Below are 23,610 nucleotides of genomic sequence, written 5' to 3' on the forward strand. Positions count from 1 at the left end.
CTGGAACATCATAGCACAAATTGTCCTCTGTCAGGCTGGATCTGTGTGGACGCAACCAGACCCCCCCTGAGAGCTGAAGGGGGTGATTAGGATGGAATGTACCACTAAATATCAGCACTGGATCAGAGCTGGGTGTCCTCTCTGGTGTCTATGCTGGACTCGTGTCTCTCTTTCAGGCTGCTGCTGTGCACGGGAGGTTCCTCTGGGACGTGAGCCAGAGGGTCCGAACGAATCAAGTACCTGAGAGAGAGAAAGAGATTCCATTCACTTCCTGTTCTGCTGACTTTTATTTTGGAGGATTTCCTGTCGGTTGTAATCAGTGTCTGACTGGTTTCAGATGTGTCTTGTTAGTTTCTCCTGTGTTGTCTAGTCAAGCTTGAGTTATTGTTTTCAGCTGCTGGTTTGTTTTGTTGTGTCTGTATCGTGTTTGTGTGTCTCTTGGATTTTCTCTCATAGACTCTTGCCATACTTGGATCGAGTTCTTGTTTTCTGGACTTTTCTTCCATTGTCAGGTATTTGCTGTTTTTTTCCCCCAGTGTGTTTCCCTGCCTGTTCTCCCTGTTCCTCTGTGTTTAGCCTGCATTTGGGTCCTCACTTTGCTAAAATATTTGACATCATTTCATTATTTATTTAGAGATTTTTAATTAAATTCATTGTGATTTTCTTTTCGCGTCTGACTGTCTGCTTTGATTATCACTTAAATGCAAGAACACTCACAAAATACGACAGGTTTGAGAAAGCTGAGAAATAAACAGTAACAGTAATTAGCTGTGCAGGCAAACAATGCATGTAATGTAGTAGGTGGATTTGGACTTCTGTGTATTACAAAACAGGTGAGACTGACTCCGGTTTCAGCAGATTACCATTACAGTACACAAAACAAAACACTAACAGTTGGAGCAATACTTACACAATGTCATTGAGCTCCAGCCTGGTGTCAGGAGAAGGGTTAATCAGGACGTAGGACAGGGTGTTCTGATGATCGTTCTGTTCATCTGAAACAGAAACACAATCAGTAACTGGACCAGCCACATCTGCAAGATGATGTTATGATCTAATTCCTGCTGTACATGCAGAAGGATCACAGCTTCAGTGCTTACCTTGTAGGTAGCCCAGATTGACTCTGTTCATGACATCACTTGCTGTCAAATTTGTTAAGTCTTCTACAATAAGCAGTCAGATGAAAAACAACAGGCAAACTGTTAAACAGAAGCAAAGAGGAAAGGAAAACACTGGTCAGTTTGCTTTCCCAGTTTAAGTGTCCAAACTCACCATATCCTGAGGTGGGCAGGCCCAGGTGCCTCATGCGGTTGCGGACCAGTTCAGACAGCTCCTCCCTCTCAGAGCGTCGGTACAGGTTGAGGCGCTGCTGGGCGATGCGCTGAGCGTGGTCCTTGCTGGAGTCCCGGTTCACCCCCTGCCACCTCACACTTTTCTTACTGAGACGCCGTGCCCATTGCATGCTCTTCTTCCTCAGCAGGGGGTGATCTGATTGGTCATTGTTGCGAGACTCATCACCCCTGTCCTTGGTGTCCTCGCAGTCGTCAGCACTGACTGACACCTGCGACTGGAGCATGGAGACATTGAGTTAGGTCTTCAGCCACACTGGAATGTGTCATCACTACCGGACAGACTGCCATGAAATTTTGTACAGACATTCATACAGTCCCAATAGGATGAATTGTAGTTTTTCCATGTCACACTATGAACATATCAAAAATCCATTTTTCCAGTACTTACTGTAGGACCAAATATCTGTATAATATCTGTTAGTGTGCTCCTTACAGTGATGACCATGGTAAACCTGCTAAACTCAGCATATTATAGCATGCTGACTTTTGCATTCATTCTTGTTACATATTCCAATATATTATTTACTCTGCTGCAGAGCAAAAATTACAAGCTTATACATACAGATGAATATTTAGTTTAAGACACCTTACAACATCCTTTTTGAGCTCTCACCTCAGAAGTAGAGAAAATGTGGGATTCTGTCCGATAGATCCCAATGGGAATTTCTGCACTAGAGGAGCAGAGTTTCTGGAACAGTCTGCCATAAGTGCTAATCCACAAATCCTCCTCGGTTACTTTCATCTGGAACGAGAGGGGATTGTGTGTGCTCTTTGAAGAGTAAGAGTAGTCTTTCAAATCACTTCTTTCTTCTATTTAACTTACAGCACAGAGGTACCCTGATCCTGGAGTGGTGTCCAGTCCCAGCAGCAGCCTTGCAATGAGGATCATGTAGTCCTTCACAAAAGACTGACATGGAACCACAGAGAAAGGTATTTATACAATAACTTTATATATTTTAGATAAAGGTCAGTGGACATAAAGACTCATCTGGACAGGTTTCTATCAGTGACTGAACACAAGAGGGCACTTTTGCTTCATGATAGTAAGGCTGCTCTGTTTCTTCAGGCAGTACAGTTTATCTGGTACTGAGAAGTCATCTGAGGAGTCTGAGAGGAGTTTAGCTGTATGTATTGTAATGGAAAAATGATTTTCAATGATTGATTATTCTTACTGATTATTTTTATTGTTTCTTACTGTAGTCTTGGTTTTTCAGGTTTCACAGGTTTTCATTTACAGGTTGATTCACAGAGTTCACTAAGGTTCATGTGTTTTTCATAATCATATCTGATGTTTATGTTCTTCTTGACCCAGTATAGTCTGACACTAAGGGACACAGTGTTCTCAAGGATGTTGGTGAGGAGTATCTGGGAGAAAGGTTTCTTAGGACACTAGGTGTGAGGAAGGGACAAGTATAACAGAGCACGCCCAGGATGGAGGGTTAACTGTCGAATGAGAATATAGAGTTTTAGAATATAGCCTTATTAGGGAATCACTTTGTAGAACAATAGGGAAGTACAGACTTAATTATCTGATTATGTGAATGATTATTTGCATTTACTTGCATGTCTATATAAATAGAGGCCTCAGCCTAATAGGAGCTGAGCAACTGGGGAAGACTCTGATTGACTGCGTTCTATTCTGGTTTGCTCCTTTCTTGCAAGAAATATATTCAGAAAAAGACAATCTGTCTGCACTCTCTTTATTGCTCATCCAACGGTTTTTGCCACAACAGCATGTACCAACCTGATAGAGCAGGGTGTCCAGCATGCTAATACTGAACACCCTGCCTGCAGCGAAGGGCAGGCGAAACATGAAGGCCAGGTTGGAGCCTTTATCGCGCTCTTTCTGTGAGGGAGAGCCAGGACAGGCACAAAGCACAGCAACATTTAAGTTTGTAACTTTAGATAGAAATAACATCTCCTCATAGTTTATGTTCAGAAGTCACATGAGACAATTCACCATAGGTGCTCTTGGCATGTCTCACCTTCTCCAGCTTGGAGAGAGCCAGTGAATAGCAGTCCTTTGCTCTGAACTGCATGAATCTCATGTTGGATGGATGAGTGAGCTCTGTGATGATACTGAGACTGGGAAACAACCTGAAACAAGAGAGAACACGATGGGGGAAAAAGGAAAAAGAACCATAATATATGATCTAATATGTTGCCAAAATCATAGTAGTACTCATCTATGTTCAGTGATTTCATGATAAACTGTTATTGAATTAAAGACCATGTCATAAGTATTGATAAAATCTGATGAATTACCTGAACATTGTCTGTACATTGACAATGGTTTTGGCATCAGCCATGTAGTCCTCTTCTGCACTCATTGTACTCTCTTTATCCACAACAACCAAATTATCGGCGTAGATAATGCCACACTGCAGCAGGCTGTCCAGACTGAAACATAAACAGTGAACAGCAGACTCCAATTAGCCCATAACATGCTGCAAGTCCAGTTAAATCCAAAACAGGTGCAAACTCCTCTTCAACTTTATTTTATTGAGAAAATGAGTGTAATGTATAATAACATTTTAATTACTTGTCTATGGTCCCTGCCATGTAGTAGACCATAGGGAAACAGCAGATGGCTTCAAGAAAATGGTTGTCTGGCCTGTAGGAAATGTGTATGATACTCAAAATTAGTTTAATTATATTTTATTTTTCTTCACTTCTTTATTTTTTTTTACACAAACACAATATATTGTTTGGTAAGATTGAAAAAGTAAACACGAGGCTGAGTTGCTTATTCACATTTAAGTTAGTTGGACAAAACCTGCAAATTTCTTTCCTCTGCTTATGGTTTATTTGAAACATTGCTCGGTAAGAAAATGATGTCAATATGTTTTATGTATTTATTTATTTTTTTTATGCCTGATCAGAAGATGTTATTTTGTTTTTAATGTTTGGAGGAAAAAGCTGTATCTCATGGGCCAAATTTGTGTCAAATGGTTGACACATTTAACAGAAATAAACAACTAACAACATGAAAAGAGTACATCATATAACTGAAGCATTGCTTAATAGTAAAATTCACTGTCAGTTTTGAAAAAATTACAGCACTTGCATCCAAAATATTAAATAAAATCAATTTTAAAGGGCTTCAGGGATTTATTGGGGTCAAAAGTTGCCTTTTCAGCAGTGTTCACATAAAATATACAGGAACTACTTTATGGCTGCTTTAGGGATGTGCGTGCTTAATATGTGATGATATGCAACAGTAACTATCAGGCCCTCAGGAGTCTCTGTGGTAGTTCAGCTCCCTGGTTAGTGTCTCCTCAGGCTCAGAGATGAGTCCATCTGTTGCCGAGCACACTGGGAGAGATTTAGTCACTTTATTACTGCCTGTCCTCCATCACCCCCCCTGACAGAACACTACTTTATGCATCTGCCCAGTCCTGCTGACTAGAGACCCAAGGCTGTCGTAAGTGCCTGAATTGCGTATCCAAGTGTGTGGGTGTTTGTATTTGTGTGTGACAGTGAAAGGAAGAGAGGGAGAGAAAGCTGCATGAGGGAGAGTTTATTGTTTGTGTGCATGTTTCTATGAGAGTCCTGAGCGCTCACATGTGGGGGCTGAAAAGGGACACATCAGGGCTGTCAATGAAAGCCTGCTCAGTGTTCTCCAAAGAAATCATTTTTTCCATCTTTTTCTCCCTTGTAGCAATATATATATATTTCAGGTTCAAGGCACAGCAAGTTGCCATGGTGACTGTCTGGAGCTACAGAGAGCAGCATTTTTTTATTTTTCTTTGTTGTTCAAAAGACACCGTCACTGTGAGCAGCAGCACTAACCTCACATCAGGACTGACAATGGAGTCCCACCTCCACAGCCCTGTCCTAAGTGCTGGGTTGACATGAGCTTTTAGCCTAAATAATGTTTCATACTGTGAAATGGTGAAATGGAAAGAAAAAAAACAATGTCTGTTACGTGTGTGTGTGTGTGTGTGTTAACATGTACGTACGGGTTATCTAGGAGCAAGACAATAGGATTGAGTTCTTTCCTGGGTCTATAATAAGCTCTGAGAGGCACTATAAAGTTGTATAGACCGTTCCCCGCAGTCTCAGCAGACACAATGATCAGCTTGTTTTTAAAACCATACGCCTTCGCATCCTCAAAACTGTTGTGCCGGCAACCCTGCAGAGGGAACAACAAAAACAACAGACAGGTTTGTTGTTATCAAGTGATGGACAGAAAGAGAAGGGAAGGAACGTAGGGATCGATGGTGGCAGTAAGTAATTTGAGTGACTAATTTGGAAGAACAGCAACTGCCCACCTGGTCCAGTCGTAGGCAGCAAAACGGGGCTTTTTCAGCAAGCAGATGGCACAAGGTGGGCGAGCTCCCAATGTATGGCGAGTTAGGGGGATAACCTTTCACATACCTGGCAACAAACCCAAAAATCATTAATGACACATGTCATGTAAAATATACTGGAGAAAATGACCACATTTTCCTGTCTTAGAAGGAATATGCAGATTTCACTAATTTATTCATGTTACCTTGGAAATTAGCCACCATTGCATCAAAACTGTGCAAGTAGTATTTAAAGAAGCAGGTAAAAAAAATATTTTGCATTTTGGGAATTATGGGAGGTTGCAGAAGGGTAAAGAAAAAAAATTGGGTTCAAAATATTGGAATATATGTTGAATTAAAAAAATGTGAAAATAGCAGCAGCGGTGAGTTAAGGATTCAGATTTCTCTACTCCAGTGAATCTACAATACCATAACCAAAAACACTTAAGATTTAAGTCGGGTAACTTCTGTATACCTCTTCCACTTGAGGAAGACAGTTTAGCACTGACGGTTAAATGTATATAGAGCTCATAAAATATAGATGTGACTGTGAAAAAGGCTCAGGTGTGTCTGTACCTCCCTGTGTAAACTTGCTTTGCTGTTTCCTTCCCTTTGTCAAAAGGACAAAAATAATATAATAATAAACCTCTAAAATGTCGGCACAAGAGAGACATTTCTAGCATAGTTTAATACTGAAGAAGCCCTCGAAAATACGATCATCAGGATTGTCCTCCATGACCACTTTCAGCTAATGCCATCAGGAGTGCACTTTAGCATGTAAAACAAACAGGAGGTTTGGTTTTATTGTGGAATCCATTAGCCTTGCAAACAGACATAGTACAATAAATGGTCAGTTTGTGTAGGGACTGAGAAATGCTCCTGCACCTTGACTTCTGCTTGCTAACATGGTGTGTTCCTAATTGTGCACCTTAATTCTGGTTTTCCAGCTCCAACATTTGTACATTTGTAGTTTTGGATTGTTTTTCTCTGTGTGGGTGAGTTGTCTGTGTGTGCTTTTGTTTGCAAACTCACTTGCCTTAAATTGCCCCTTGGCAGACAAGTAAAGTATTTTGAATTGAATGATTTGAAACTGATTTTTTTTTTTTTTTTTTTTTTTTTTTTTCTTTTTTTTTTTTTGTTCTGGCCTGTGATATTTTGTCTGCTTCCTTGTGGTTAGGTTTATAAGGAATGGATATTTCTGTACACTGTGAAACAGAAACCTTACTCAGTGGACGAGTGGCCTTTCTCATCTGTAAAGACAGAGTCATCTTCTGACTGGTCACTGAGGAGGTCACATGGCAGGATCAAGGAGGAGTCAGCAAGTTCCTGAACTGGAGCGATGCTTGGCCGACGGCCTCCAGTCCCGTTCACTGTAGGTGGGACCAGTTTACCACCTGAGGCATCAGGTGGACTGGTATTCTGAAGATCCATGGCAACAGTACCTGTAAAATATATTCACTTGAGCTTCAAATCTAAACAAATTCATCCGTATCCCTCAGACCTCTTTCACCAAAAAGAGCGTTATAGTAAACTAGTTCCTGTCTCACCCATGCTAGCAATGATGCTGTGCACAGGAAGTTGTGAGGGTCCGTCGTAGATCCCCCCGGCAGGACGGCCCTTCCTCTCCTCCTGATTGAAGATGAAGGCTGAGTTCTCCTCCTTGGTGATGTTGATGTAGTAGCAGGTGTCTGTGGCGGCCATGATGTGGCGAGGCCCAGGGTTCAGCAGGATGCTCTTGTTGTCCTCTCTCTTTATACCGATCAGACACACGCCATACCTGCATGTCAGATACCTGTTGTTAGCACATACCTGAGGAAATTAAACTAGAATGAGACAGAAGACTAGCACAGCACAGTCGCTGGGCTTGATGACCTCGGGTCAAACGACAACTTTAGCTTATGTGTCAACTCACTTCTTGTGAGCATGAAAGGAGGCATAGGTGAAGCTTTTGCCGTTATACTCTCCAAAGAACTTGCTGTCACTCAGTCGAATGTGGTAGACCTCATTGCCAGAGCAACATCCGTACATCCTCTGCCACTGCTCTGGAGACTGTTGTCCTTCCCTGCATTCATTCAGAGAAAAGACAGTAAAACTTATAATGCACTAATACACCTGAAGGACCAAAAGGACCTTCTGTTGAAGATCAGACATTATCATTGTTCACAGCAGGAAAACTCTTCTTCGCCTCTCCCCACAGCCCTCCAGACTCTAGGTCGTGTTGGCTCTCCTGGGTTCTCTGGTGTTAGCAGCCATCTATCAGTCGACTTGGCTCCAATATGCCCTTTGTAATGACTTCCGGTAGTTACAATAATTGCTCAAGCACTTTGATAGAGTTTAATGGGGTACAAGAGATGCTGAGAATAACCCCAAGGCAGCAGTTTACTTGCTTTTTTGTACTTATTAAAATCCCCATAAAATGACTTATGAATTACATTTCACACTTGTATTTCTGTAACAATACGCTCATAATCATCAATTTCTCCTATTCTCTTAGAAACTGATTTTCTACTGAGCACAAGTGATGAGCTGCATGTATCTAAATTCCTCTTGTGCACTCAAACACACCCACACATGCAATGCAAATACATGCAAGTGCACAAGTGAACATATCTCCTTAGTTAGGCAACTGTAATTCACATCCATATATGACACACGTGTGGCTAATGTGTGCAGTCTCAAAGCCTGTGTGCCTTTGTGTAATAAAAATACAGTTTTACTTTCTAAAGAGTTGTCAGGACCACAGTTAGAGCTAAAGCCCATTGAATCCCCTGTAACTCAAACATTGACAGCAGCTTTTAACAGTGATCCATTAACATGCTGTGAAAAATCATTTTCCACCAGAGAGCTTTTCACACTGTTTTACACTAAACACATCCTAGAAAAATCGATTTAGGTGCAGTCTGTTCTCGCTTTAATTCCCACAGAGTTTCACAATGAACTTGGACTCTTTTCTTTATTCAGGCTTATTCACCTCTGTGTGCCAGTTGTATGGAAACTATATACCCACACCAGGAAATGTGAATAAGGCAAAAAAAAAAAAAAAAAAAGAACTTTTGTAATCACACTGAGGGGAATTTGAAAAAGCCTGAGGAGGTTATGTAAGATGACTGACTGTCCACGGGAGGTGTGTACAAGGAGCGTAACCAAGGTGGAGGTGGCGGGACAAACACAGTTGAGTGCCAACATGGCGTACTTGAACTCTTCCTCACACACAACATGATCTGAAAAGAGTAAAAAAATGAGTTGGTCAGAAGTGGAAGTTTATATTATTATCTGTTAGTTGCTTTATAAATGGAAAAATAACATTTTCAGGACCAGTTTGAGATTATCAGGTTATAACACAACTATTATTGGTTTTGTGGGGAACTGCACATTGTAACTATTTCTTGGTGATCAGCAGCTTAGTTGCAGTAACTTTCTGGAGTTCAACAAAGTTGCTGCACACATCACCTCCAAACTCTAGTGTCATATTTACACATTGGGTGCAGCAGGATCTCCTTTGAACACAATACTGACCTATTATCACCTTTGGTATCCATTTGATCTCACATTTCTGGCCACTTAGCAAAAACTTTGAATATTGGCCTCAAATTCACTCTCTGCCAACTCCTGAGGAAAATATCTAGCTCAGTAAGTGCTTCACTGTGTTCACCAGCTATTTGTTAACCTGAGAGCAGTGATGGGAATGCAACATTTCACGGAAATTTTAGAGGCTCTCACCTGCAAATTTAACATGGAACTTGTTTTCAGGTTTGAGTATCTGGACATAAAGGGGGCAGTTTGGAGCAAAGTCCTTTACTGCCCAGGCTCTCAGGATGGTCTGATGGTCCTGAGGGGAAACAGTCAAAGATAATGCATTTGTCTCTTTTCTAATTAAGGTCTTTCAGTTAATTAGTTATTGCCTTTATGAGTGACAGCATTAATGGACTGGGCTTTCTGTAAACAAACTAATGAAAATTCATAACAGATAAAGAGTAATAGCAGAGTGTTTATTAATCGTTGTCCTTCTTACAGCAGCCATGCGATCCACCTCGTTCCGACTGCTTAGAATGAAACAGGCCTCCGCGTCATCCATTCTGCAGCAGCAACACACAGTTGACAAATAATAGAACAGTATCAAAATACATGACAAACATAAGCAAATTACTCAGTTACAAAACAGTAGAAAGAAAATCACAAACCCTGACATAAACAAGTCAACTGAATTGGCATTTGACCAGAGGAGATAACAGATAGAGTGGTTTTCAGTTATATGTTGCATATAAACAAACACAGAAAGATCAACCTGATTGCTCTGTACTGTATATGTGCAGTGGATGTGAAACTGTTCTTGCATATGATTAACACAGCCAGGAGAGAGCAGTATGCAAAACAAGCGTGGGAGGATTTGAAACACTGCCAGATGCAGGATGTAAGCTCGACACACACCCAGTCCTCTAATTCTAATTGCTCTATCAAAACCCCGCTAAATGTATACAGTGAAGTTATATAACCCATTTTCATCAAAGTAATGTTTACTTCGGCGTAAATCATTCCCAACCTTATGGCAAAACTGTTGCACAGGACTATTGTGTTATTGTACTGAGCTCTTTTACATCTTTTTGCTTTTGGTTGTTTCAGTATTGCACCTACATAAAGTCAGGGGACTCACCATGTAGATATTTTTTTATATGAAAGGTCGGATTGAACTTTTTGACTTTTTGTTACTAGTATAGCTTAGGTCCAACAGAGTCTGGATACTACATTTCCCATAATGCAGCATCTTTTTGTTGGAGCCTTCCCTGCCTCGTACACACCCTTGTTTTTCCAAACTACACATTATTTCACCAGTGTTATGATTTTCATTCATAAAACTTTCATGACTCAAAAAGATCAGAAGAATATGAGGCAGATCATTTTCACTTTGCTCAGAGAAAGTGCTCCATTTAAAGTCTGTGCCTCAGAAGAAATGGGTATATCTTGAATGAATAATTATAATGTTGTCTGAGTACGAGGACACACAATAGTTCTGACAAGTCTTCTAAGAAAGGAATGAAAGAATCTGAGTGCTATTGAAAAAGGGATGGACAATAGAGACTCACATCGTTGTGATGGGGGCTTCGTAGTTTGTGCCAATTATCCCAGAATGCAAACTATAAAACAGAGAGTTTGATCTGAGACAAAGCTGTGCAGTTGGTGAATGTGCACAGTGCACATTCAGGCCAGTGATACAAGGAATTTGGGAGGTTGTGTTTATTTGCTGAAAACCATCACGACGCATCATCAACATCATGGACCTAACTACACATGACACACCCACCTCTCCTCAGAAATGATGCTGTTCAGGCCAATTGCTAACAGCAATCATCTTTTTAGCAGTCAAACAGATCATGGAGATACAATCAAAACTAGGTGATTTGTTTCACTGCTAATTATGACAATTAGTCTAATTAAACAAATCAGTGTAATTTCTCTGGAAGATTTGTGTGATAAAGAAAAGTTTCTTCCAGTCACACAGCACATCATCATGTGCTGCATCACTTCAGCGACACATGCTAATCCTTATGTTGCTCATCAGTGTCCATGCTGGTTTCATTCAGCTACATTTCTGTCTCACATTCAAGAGTTCAAGCCCTTACACTACCAAACAGATAAACAGAAAAATAAGCGTCTTTGCTGCAGATGTGAAAGAGTAACATTTTAAAAATATGTCTGTTTTGAGATAGAAAATATCATGTACAGAGCCACTGCAAAAGCAGCATTTTGCATTGTTTCTGTTTTAAAAGAAGATGGCTAACTCAGCTTAGGGTCTGATGTACAAACATTTAGGTGTAGTGCCCCAATCAGACCCAAACAAAATTTGAGAAATAGATAATCAAAGTCATCCACCTCTGAGCTCAGAGATCATCAGATCTGTCACTTACTTTGCTCTCAGCAGGTCCTGGTCTTTCAGAACTGATCCTTGCAGATAAATGACTCTTTGCGACCACAGAGGGATCTGCAGAACTCGCCGCACCTGGAGATCCATTTCAGTTGGGCACAGGATCACCACATAGTAATCCTTTAAGAGCATATAGGAGTCACATTAGTTTCAGTCATTGTGTTGCTGAAGTCTCATGACACAATTAGTTCATGCAGACACACTTAAAAGTATGTTTTGTATTGTTTGGTACCTGCAGTCTTGGATGGGCGTAGAATTCATTGAGAAAATCCATGAGCAGGTCTATCTTCAGTGCACTCACACACAGCACCACATGTTTCTCTGTCTGTGCTCTGTGGCGGCTGTAATTCCCTCCAGACTTTTGTCTCTCCATCCACAGGTAGATTAGCTCCTCAAACTGACACACAACAAGCTGAGCAAGACTGACTCACAAAGAAACATTTAAAAGTTGTCTAAGATTATGTCAGTGTCTTTCTACCTGCAGAGGCAGCACCACCAGGGCCACGCAGATCATGATGACTACCAGCAGCTGGGAGGGCCATATGCGAGGGGTGACGTCTCCAAAGCCCACGGTGGAAAAGGTGACGATGCAGAAGTAGAAGGAATTGAAGAGGGAAAGGTTTTTGCCTGCTCGCTCCAGATGTTGGATACCACATGTGCTGTTTTGAACAGGTTAGAAAGACCAAGCATACAAACAAAAATTGAGTTGTTTACATTTAATGACAGAATAAAATAATACATAGCTTTAAAATCCTTGAAGAAGCAGCCTCACCCAGTAAAGACCAGGCAGAGTAAGGTGCAGATGAGAATGAGGACCTGGTTGAACATGGCTGAGTTGGTCCTCTGTATCGCCCTGTGGACATCATTCTACACCATAATGCATAACAAACTGTTACAATCTGAGAACATAATGATATATATAATACCCATATTCAGTAAAAACATTACATTTGTGTCTCTTAAATGTGTGCTTCAATCACTAATACCAGGAGTCATTCATATGATTAGTTTGGCTGTTTATTGCAAATGATTCTACTCTTCAGGATGTTATTGTGCTGCACTATAACAGCAGGAACTACAGAACCTAATAAAATGCACAATGGGTTTCAAATAATTCCCCAGTGGAGGCCCACCAGTGTGCAAACAATCAGAGCAGAACCAAAGCAGAAGGAGGATGTGCCGCTGTCACTAGCAGCAGGCGTGCGGATGGAAAAAGCCATGTATGTATGGATTTCTGAGCAATGTCAGTGGGATGCACGCAACAGCACTAAGGTAGAAACCCACCAAAACGATCTAGAGCTTATGAGTAGTTTAATATGAAAGTTGTTTTGGTGGCCCTAAATGTAATGAGTGGAACATTTCAGTAAATAGACAGAGACCTTTCTCAAGATCCTGTGCTGTTCTGATGCTCAATAAATTCTGTATTTATAGATATTGTCAGGAGTGAAACTCTGTCTGTTTACAGTGATCATCTCTAATATGAGTTTTTGCACTAATGTAGTACATCCGGCATTTATCCTGCATCAGTTATAATCACTGCTACCAGCCATCATTTTTTACTGGACTATGTAAGAGTAGTCCTGTGGTTAAAAAACAGATTTTCACTATTTGCATTGTTGATTGTAAAATATCAGCTGCCTTGAAATAGAGAAACCCTGATCATCTTCCTTGAACAACACCATTAAAGTGATGATTGATCATAAGTAATTAACAGAAACGACTAAGTAAAAGCTTCTGACTCACAATCATGTTCTCCAGAGCACATTTGGCCAGCCAGCAGTTGAGAAACACTGGAATAAAGATGTTCCTTATCGAGGGCCAGAAGATCTGAGTAAAGATGGTTCGGTTAGAGCCACAGTCAAATGTTTCTTTAACATCAGTCACACCAATGGGGAAACCTGCTTTGCAGCTTGATGCACAGCAGTATTATTGTAGTATTTGACATTTTAACACCAAACATTAGCTACCTATAAACTAGATATACAGTGTGTGTGTATATGTTATCTTTCTGTGTTTATTAAGGTGGGTGTGGAAAGATGGACAACAGTTTAATTATTTTACCATAAACATTTCCCAGCAGGTAAAGATTTATAATTAGAAAGTGTAGGTATGGTTCAAAAACAGAGGCATGTGAAAGACATTCTGCTACAGCAGCAGTAACACTAAAACACAGAGCTAGGAAGAGAAAATGAGTGGTGTCATAGTACATGTTTTACCGTAATGATGAAGGGAACTGTGTTTATCATCTCCAAAAGAAAGGACACCTGGAATATCTGCTCCCAAATGTTCCCCTAAAATGAACAACATGCTGTGAGCAGGTAATAGACAGTGAGTCACTGCAGACATTGTACATGTCTTTACTGTAGTCTGTCACTTTCCACCAGCACTTAATACTTCACCTCAACCAGATCCTGTAATTACTCTCTATCCTTAATGTAGCTGTGACAAATGACTTAGAATAATTACACCACTTATTGATTGTCAATCTCTCAGACTGTATGTGACTAATTGCACAGGCTGCATTAATCATTCTGATATGCTTGAAGTCTGTATTGTGTGTGTGCGTTTTACCTTGTAGCTGAGATACATCAGCAACATAGTCTCCAGGAAACTAATGATGGCCACAATCACCTAAAATGATTTACAACATAACAGCCATTTCAGAACTGATCTTTGTCATCTCTTATACTTCACTCTATAAAAGTGTGTTGAAATGAACTCTTATTGTTCTCTGCATATATATTCCATCGTGACTCACTTGAATGGCCCAGACAGGAACCTTTCTATCCACCCAGAAGATCAACTCCCTGTCAGACAACAGCAAAACTTTTAAGTTTTATATCCTCATCCTCACAGAATAAATATGCAGGACAATGTATTCCTAACTTAAATGAATGGGAAACACACCTTCACATCAGCTTACCAGTTAATTTCTTTGTCCTGTACTGATCCGTTCCACTGGCAGTCGATGCTACAGGAAGAGAACAAAATGAGCCAGAACGAACCGTTAATAGATGTATTGATGTTTACCCGTCTGAAGTCAAACACTAGATGTCTTTTAACTTTCAGTGTTAAGGAGAGAAAAAAAATGAAATTGATATTATTAGACTAGTCAAAGACATACATTTATGTCAAGATGTTGCTTGATGGCTAAAAACAACTAAAAGTCATTTGGATCCCACAGTAAGTTTGCTGTCAAGATAATTATCACCACCTCCATAATAAAGTGAGGCTTTTACCATTTCTGTCTTCGTCTGATACTGAGATTTTGATTGAGCCAATCATCTTTTCAGCTTGTAATTGTAATTTTCTTCTTTCTGGCCTGTCCCAGTCAAAACACAACCTAAAACTGCTGCTGCAAGTTTCCTCAAATCCCTCCTCTCCGCTGTTTGTCCATACACGCTGGAGCTGATTTCATAATACTCACCCTGACTTACAAAGCTCTACTTGACTCACTTCTCAGGTCTTATTTATCCAGTACTTATAAACTGGTACTTTAAAAACCAGTATGTTTCAAATTTGATAAACACTGTTGAGCCACACATTTCCTTACAGTTAAAAAAATGACACAAGAAGCACTCAGTCATCACACATATACCTGTCTGTACATCCAGAAATACAATTTGACTTTTCACTTTTCCCTCAGTGTAAACAGACCATTTGTTGTTGCCACTGGGAGCATTCTGCTGTTCTGCGCTCTGGCTGCCGTTGGCCCCCTGACCGGGGTTGTCTGTCACCACTCTGATGATGTACAGCAGGCAGGTGAGCAGCTTCAGCGAGAAGTTGAACACACGAATCCTAAGGCCTACAGGTAAGAGAGGGGTCCATTTTCCAATCAGATACTCACTACACACAATAGTGCAGCAGAAATGGGAATTATTCTGACTTATAAACAACAACAGTGTGTATATGCTCTTACATGTGTGTGTAGATTTATAGTAGATGCAGCACAGTGGTAGATTTCTTTAAATCTGTGGTTGCTATGCAAGAAAATTGCTTCCATATAGGGTATCATTAGGTCCACAATTGTGATAATTGCTTGTACTTTGTCATCCTTTAATGGATGTTTTCAGTTATGCAACAGTCAGTTTAAAAAGGTGAGAAAAGGTCCAGCACCATCCACTTACTTGATCTTTGGTTTTTGATGAAGAAAAGCTTTAGACGCTCTTTGAAAGTGTTTTCATTCACATAGAACTCTACTTGCACCCTAAGAGGAAAGAGAAGGAGGTATCAGCAGCACAAACACAAAGAGCAACACAGATCAAATTTTGCACTGTGGGGAAAACTCATAATGTTGTTTTTCTAATCATCTGCCTGTGGTTTGTTGGGTAATTATCTGTCTCTGATGTTATTCCCAATTTCAAGACTGGGGTTACTGTAGGATATGCAGCCTAAACCAAAAGAGTCAAAGAACAGTTGCAGCTCTATGGATTACAGAGAACTAAAAATAAAAGGCAAAATGTTACAGATATTATTTAGAACCCACGATGTAATTATACATACAAAAAAAAATCAAATACTTATTATTATTGAAACTGACAAATATTCTGAAATGTGAAGTAGTAAATACAGAAGGGAGAAAAAAACAAAAACATCACTTATACAAGCAGTTTTTCCAAATTGAATAAAATGAGGTTAACTGTGCAAACAAAGAGAGAAAGAATAAGTGCAAATTATTGCAGGTAGCTTGGCAACACAAGGAAAATCTTTACAGCAGTACTGCATCATCCTTTCAGAAGAGAATGCCGACAGGAAAACTTTAAAAGGGTAGTTCAAAAGAATCTGAGAAAGTTTGAAAGCTTTTGGGGCCGTGCTGCTGCAGTAATCCCAAGTTTTGGCTTCACGTGAAGGAAAAGGCTGTGTGGGCTGTTGGATACACAGACATCACACTGCAACAGCTATTTCAAGTCTTCACGACTACAAAACTGCACCAAAGAGTGAAAAAAGGCTTCAAAGATGAAACGGAGAAGAAAAAAATCTCCTGACAAAGTCTGTCACATTCAAGGGTCCTACAGACTGCTCTGTGTCTCGACCCCCCACACTCCTACACACACACACACACACACACACACTCACATATAATGGTGCAAATAATGACCCTTAATCAGCTCCCGGTGAGCACACAATTACAAGCTGAAGTGCTCTAGTATTAGTCATACTGCAGTGTCACATCAGAGATTCAGGCAATAAGACGGGCAGCTCTGGGAGTAATTAGATGTATTAAAACAACTAATTGCTGTTGAGCAAGTTCTGCATGTACCATCATTTTAAAGCTTCACTTTTATCCAATCAGTTCACCTGGATGTGTTCCTCAACAACACAAAGACCTGTTGTAAATAAACCCTGATCATGTAAAATACACGTGTTCAACACTGCAATGAAAACAGTTACAAATCATTTAGAATATGCTGCAAAACCATAAACAAAAAGATCATTTTGAATTCCTTTCCTGTGGAAACGTGCTAAAAATGGACATAACTTCTACAAAGTGAATATTTGCTGGTTTTCAAAGTTTCATGTGATGGTAAATTTAGACTTTGGACTTTAGGTTTAAAAGAAAAAACGAAGTGGAAGACCTAAGTTTGGACTTTAAGAAGTAGTGATCACCTTTTTGTGACCTGTAGCCCAAATGATTAATCTACACAGGGAAAATACTGTCCCATTATTCCCCAATGCAGATCTTGTCTAGCCCACTTACAGGGAAAAAACTTTATATTCGACCTGGATTAGAAGTTATCAGACACTAAATTTTAAAAATTAATTTGAACTCATTTCTTAAGTAAATGCCTAAAATCTGTGACTTCCTAAATGTCAATATTTGCTGCTTTTATAGTCAATTTAACATATTTTGGTCTTGGACCTTTGGTCGCAGTGGAAAATGTTACTGTTCACTGACACTTTATGAACCAAAGGATTAGCAGACTGAGAAAAATATGAATCGATTTTTTTTTACAGTATTAGCTGCGGTTCTTCTTTATATTGCAGCACATAAATTTAGTACATGCATGACTTTCAGGTTCTAGTTTCTATAAATAAAAAGACACGCAGGCATTTTGTGCATATCAGCAGATTTTGGGCGCGCTTCTCAAACTGGTCAGAGCCAGGGCACGTTGTTTTGCGTCCTCATCGTTCAGCGGAGCATGTATTGAAAAACTGTCATTTGGTTTGGTTGAAAAATAGAAAAATAATAACAGAAACTTCTCAGCTGGGTGCGCCATTCAGCGCCTCGCCTCCACTGAGGACCCCATGCGCACAGATAAACTTAAAGTCTCTGCCCCCTGTGGCCCCTACCTCTGCCCGGCATCACTACCAAAAGGCTCCGGCCTCCAAGTGCTCACGGACGGACTGACCCAGGTCGGGATGACTATCTTCGGATCCATTGTGCAGGACACCTGTGGCTGCGTCGTGCAGTCAGTTAATTCCTACAGTAGACTATAAGCACCTTGACCAACGCGCCTCCCCGCAGCTCTAAAATAACACAGCACTGTGTCGAAAGACGAATTCTTTTTGTGCTTTGGAAGAAAATAAGATCCAAACGCTGAGCAGAAGAAGATGCTTTAAAAATAAGAAATCAGAGACAAAGCAGCGTTTGAGTAATCATTTATTTTGAGTAATCAAGTGTTTTTCGGAATATTTTTAGAAATCTATACAATCTCTCTTTTCTCCCTCTCTCTCTCCGGTGCGCGGGCCTGTTGCCACAGCAACGTTGCTATGACAGGAATAACCCTAACTGATGCTGCTGCAACATGGTCCTCTCCAGCAGCTCTGCAGCTCCTGACAAAGCTGTAAACATTCCCTGTGACATAGTGGAGGAATGATCACATGGAACCACTGCAGATACACACAGGCAGCAGCAGACTCACAGCATTTCAGTATTAACTGTTTTTTTAGAAACAATTCAAATGTGTCATCTGAGGTCTCATGACTTAAAGTCTACAAAGCTCAAAGGCGTGTGCTGTCTGTCTTTCTGCTTCTCTGTTTTGTTCCTCTGTCGAGATCAGGACTCGCAGCTCTCTGTGCTCTGTTGATGTGAAGGTTTTTGCATCATAAATGAAAGGACAAGAACAGAAAGAAAGATGCTCGTGTTTTTTTTTTAATTTTGTGTAGAAAATGCAGATAACAAAGTTAAGAGCAGTGCTCCTACCCCCACCTTCTTGTCTTCTCTAAATTTGAAGAGTCTGAAGTAGTAAATTAGAAGTGACCTTGTCTATGAGTCAGTGCTTTTGAAAACACTGGAAGAGGCTATTCCACTTGAACCCCCTTCGCCCACACTGTGCAGTCACTCAATGTGGCTTTTCCATGTTGAATGTGAAGACACTTACACCATAACTCCTGCCTGTAAAATCCATCCAGCAAAGACATTTATGTCATTTATGTGGGAATAATGAAGCCCAATTGAAATGGACACAATGTATAATAGATGTGATAAATTAAAGAACTGGAATTTCAGACTTTTCAGAGGCAGAAAAACAGATAAGTGAATAAAATGAAAAAAAAAAAGAGTTTGTGGGCCTGAGAGAAAGACTACAGCACTTCAATTCAGGCTGATATTTTGTCAATATTGTGTATATGGTTTTGTGTGTTTCTTCTCATGCCTGTCCGCCTTTGAGAAAGAAACCTTTGCGTGATGGATGATCCCTGGGCAGATGTGACCAGTGACATTTGGGAGTTCACAGGCAACTGCCAAGCACAGGGCTGGAGGCTGACCACTAAAAATCTAACCCGAACGGCAACACTATCTACAGGGGACAGGTGACGAGTTCATTTTCAGGGAGAAAACAGAAAAATGATAACCGTTTAAATAGGAGCTGAAAACATAGGCAGCTTTATCAAAGACAAAACAGAGGATGCAGCAAGGACAGCTGGGAAAAGGTCACCTCTGAATGAAACCACTGGCAGAGCTTGTTGTTTATCCTTGTCAAATAGATATGTCAAACATTACAAACATCATCGTAGTCAAATTATGTGATCACTCTCTGAGAGTGGCAGTGCTGTATATTGTGTTCTGAATAAATATCTTGAGGAAAAACAAAAAGTGAATGCACAACTGACTGCTCTGAATTCTTCAAAACTTATGTAATAACTGAAAATCAGCGCATTTGAAAACACCACAAACTTATCTTCAAGTTGTTTTTTGACTCTTTGTTTTAGACCTAAGAAGCAGATGCTATCTAAATCCCAACTGTCACACAGAACAAATGGAGCAGATCTCAGATAAACTCAACACTGCTACTGATCTTGTCTATACAGCTCAGAGGCAGCAGCAGGAGCACAGAACAGTAAAAGAAGAGAAAGTACAGGTGAGGAAAGACTTATAACACTGAGGCCGATGGTGAGAGCTCTCTTTAAGTCACAGTGTTGTTGCTGAAAAATGTGTTTTCTGTCAAACCTTGTCAAGCTTTAAATAGATGCATAGAAAAATGTACCCACATGCTTACTTTACGCAGTACTTCAGAAACGTCCCATCCCTTTCAGCACCATGGACAGCACCCTGAGTGCTGCCTTCACTTCCTCTTTTAAGCCAAAATCCAAAACACAAACACCACTTCCACTATATTATATGGTTAGAGAACTCTTCAAACTGCACTTGCGTGTGCTAAGACTGCAGGTGGTAGACAAGGTAAACACTTCATTCACAATAACCCCGATGCATCAACAACACTGCCACAAAAGAGGTGTCAAGTGGGTTTGAATGCCATTTAGAAGTATGTCTACTGTAAAAAAAACAAAAAAAAAACAAAAAAACAGCCAGGCATTTTGACAGGTGAAAGCAACATGAGATGACTAACTGCTTCAATGACATCGAATAACATGTGCCACTGGTCAAAATAATGTTTTTTCATATGCCAGAGGAAAGTGTCTAAAAAGCCTCATAATATAGAGCAACAGGCATGAAAAGAGCAAGAGTTGCTGCTACTCAAAATGAAGTTGGATGACAATGATAGATGTTTGCTTGACGTGCTACTAGCCTAATGTGGTCTGTTTGTGCATAGATAATATTGTCATTTCAAAATCCCTTTGTTTTGGCTGCAAATAGCATCTTAAATACAGCTTCATGTGCAGGTTTAACTTGATTCATTGCTTTGCTCTACAAATAGGAGGAAAAAATGCTCATCATGTTTTTTTTCTAAGTCCTAGGAGACATCTTCAAATGTCTTCAACCTACAGTCATAAACTCCGAGTCATTCAATTTACTTTATTATTTAAGGTGAAGACACCCAGAATTATTCCCTTTCCTGTTGGAAGCAGCGAAGTTTGTCTAAAAAATTACCTAAACATTAGTGGATTCAGGTTTAAAGTATTAACGTCATTTTGTTAATATCTGATCAATCAAATTTGGTATGTTTCTACAGCACTACTCAACCTGCTTGATGTGATTCACCGTTTCGCTTCATGTCCATGCTGCTGCCTACCTGTCATCGTTCTGGAAGCTCTGGTCCCCGAGCAGCAGGTCTCTGAAGCGGAAGCGGGGCGGCAGTGGAGGTACCTCACTCTCCACCTGCTCCATCTTAAGGGTGGAGATGTCTAAGATAACCCCGCTGCTGTTGCTGTTGATCTGGAGTGGTGCTGGAGAAGAGCTGGAGGAGGGAGAGGAGAAAAATAAAGAAGCAGAAGGGAAATGAAAGGTGGAAAAAGAGGAGAAGTGCAAATCGAAGGGAGACTGAAGAAAAGGCAATGCTGAAAAGGAACAAGAAACACAGGGAGAGGAGGTGAGGTGGCAAGGAAGGAAAACATTGAGTGGAAGAGTGCAAGTGATGGACTGATACTGAAATGCAGACATGTAGAGATTAGAGAAAATAGGAAAGAAGAAAGATACAGTCACAAACTGAGAGGAAGACCATTTCATCCAAGCCCAGAAAATTCTCTATCCAGTGCTTTCCTGACTACTCTTGTTATTAACCTCTTCACCTGCGTGTTTGCAGCTTGCCCTGTAATTGGAGCTGTTCAAACAGCACCCTAACATCAGACAGACAATAAAAAGCAGAGCCAGACCAACATATGTTCATCTAAAACATGATGCATATTAGCTGCTTTATTACCCCCGGACTGTATGAACCATTTTAAGGTACTTGTACTTTACCTTCATTGTATGCTTCTATACTTCTACTGCACTGGTTTTTTTTGGGGGGGGGGGGGGCAGTTTTTTGCCTTTATTTGATAGAACAGTGGTGAGAGACAGGAAATGAGGGGAGAGAGCGAGGGAAGCAGGTTATATGACGACCAGCTCGGGATTCGAACCGCCGTCCCCTGCGTATATGGACAGGTGCACTACTGCTACACCACCAGCGGTCCCCACTGCACTGTTTTCGAACAGAAATATTTCACAATATAATCCATTATAAGTATTTTATAGATTTAGATGCTAAATTAGGAAAAATTTCTGTATGTGAACTTCTCAACCTATAAATTCTCAGATTTATATTGTAGTCTTTTGGAGAGGACACCACCGCTACGCTGGGAACCACTGTACTAACCTACATGAAACACTGCTTATGTTATGGTGCATCACTGTTAACCTATTAACACAAATTATAGCTTAATAATTTATTTTTTGGCCAGTTTTTGCACAATCAATACATTTATCTTTGATACTTTCATTTTGCTGATAACACTTGTAATTGTTAATTCAGGAGTTTTATATAATTAAATATTTTTGATTTACTCAAGTAAAAGCTCTGTTCTTCCACCACTGGTTTCAACAAATACAATCACTCTGCTTGATCCTGTGCAATAATCATACACTGCACTCTGATTAATCTTGATCTGTGAGATTTGCTGTATTAGCTGGATCAGGAGCACAGTCTTTACTGTAATGTTTCTCTGAAAGCCTGCAGAAGGTGAATCATCACATTCAATCACAGCCTAGGAGTCTGAGTAACATGCAAGGGAAGATTACAGTACAGTGGGATGTTACCTTTGACTACGGGAGGTGAGTGAAGATGTCAGTCGCTTGAAATAAGATGAATCAGAAACCTCAGAGTTATGGGAATGCATTGATTCATACTTTAATATTTTACACAGTTTTGATATCAGACTACGCTCCCTTCAATAAAGATTTGTTAAATCATCACTTGCTGGTTGGAAGAATGCATTCTTTGATTAAACTGAACTCACCACAGGGGAGATGAGATGTATTTTATGACTTAAATATAGTGTACTGTAAGTGGTTTGATGCCATGTCTTCAGTCCTTCCAAACTTATCACTGAAGAAGACACAATCTATGATACATCCAAAAACAGCAAGTGTCGAAACGTCCCAAATGTCTCTTTCCTACTTTCATCCTCCCTCTCCACCTCTTCTCTCCATCACAGCGTCTGTTGCTTTGCTATAGTTCTCCATTACACTTGTCAAAGTTATTGCATAATACATGAAGAGTATATTTCCCATGTGGTTTTGTGAAATCCATCCATCTAGACTAAACCAAACAAACCCCCATGGCAAAGAGCACCATTCAGAGCTCATAAAACTCACTGGCACTTATGGATCATTTGAGGCATCCAAGCATGCTAACCAAGAAAACAGAAAACATTAAGTGAGGGGTTTAATGGTTGGCGATTATGGACTTTTTATGGATGCCATTCAACACAACTGCATGTCTTTTTTTTTTTAATCAAACTAACAAACAAAAAAGACACAGATGCAGAGCCCAACATTAGAACATGATTCGATGTGCTTATTTATGTTTAGAGTAGATAATATCTAGGCTGTAACACAGCTGAGCCAATGACAGCTGAGCACACAGAGGTGGTGACAGGAGTAGATGTGCATGGATGGATGGATGAGCCTTTGCCAAAATTAAAAAAAAAAACACCAATAAAACTACAGTTTACTGTGTACTGGTCTACAAATCCTATCAGTGACCATTTAATTGATAACTTTGAGAATGAGAGACCTTATAACCAGAAGCACTAACTTATTCATGACTAATCTGACTAAATGACGCCTGAAGTTTTCCTATAATATAACTTGCTCCTGTCTGTTGCTGTTCTCTCTTACCGTGGCCTGTGGTCGTTCACGGTCCCATCATCGTTCACAAATGACTGA

The 23,610-nt window shown here is 40.2% G+C and overlaps 1 protein-coding gene across 2 annotated transcripts; it reads right to left on the reverse strand.

Annotated features, from left to right (window-relative positions):
• Positions 1-111: 111 nt before the first annotated feature.
• Positions 112-21,072, reverse strand: kcnt1a (potassium sodium-activated channel subfamily T member 1a). Of its 2 annotated transcripts, XM_026297503.1 has the most exons (29): positions 20,978-21,072; positions 15,692-15,771; positions 15,245-15,369; positions 14,488-14,522; positions 14,323-14,371; positions 14,136-14,195; positions 13,781-13,855; positions 13,308-13,391; positions 12,337-12,431; positions 12,043-12,223; positions 11,797-11,961; positions 11,548-11,684; positions 9,657-9,720; positions 9,365-9,473; positions 8,757-8,865; positions 7,557-7,706; positions 7,192-7,421; positions 6,870-7,086; positions 5,627-5,732; positions 5,315-5,487; positions 3,895-3,966; positions 3,618-3,752; positions 3,338-3,449; positions 3,097-3,198; positions 2,176-2,259; positions 1,939-2,094; positions 1,273-1,567; positions 911-995; positions 112-240 (listed from the first exon to the last, which is right to left on the reverse strand). In XM_026297503.1, exons 1-29 carry the CDS (start codon positions 21,070-21,072, stop codon positions 123-125), a joined length of 3,498 nt encoding a protein of 1,165 aa, XP_026153288.1. In that variant the 3' UTR covers positions 112-122. The 2 variants fall into 2 exon arrangements, with proteins under 2 accessions (XP_026153288.1, XP_026153289.1); XM_026297504.1 differs by lacking the exon at positions 14,488-14,522 and having other exon boundaries at positions 1,966-2,094; positions 15,222-15,369.
• Between the last annotated feature and the right edge of the window lie 2,538 nt (positions 21,073-23,610).

Source organism: Mastacembelus armatus, chromosome 12 (assembly GCF_900324485.2).
Source record: "Mastacembelus armatus chromosome 12, fMasArm1.2, whole genome shotgun sequence".
Lineage (NCBI taxonomy): Eukaryota > Metazoa > Chordata > Actinopteri > Synbranchiformes > Mastacembelidae > Mastacembelus > Mastacembelus armatus.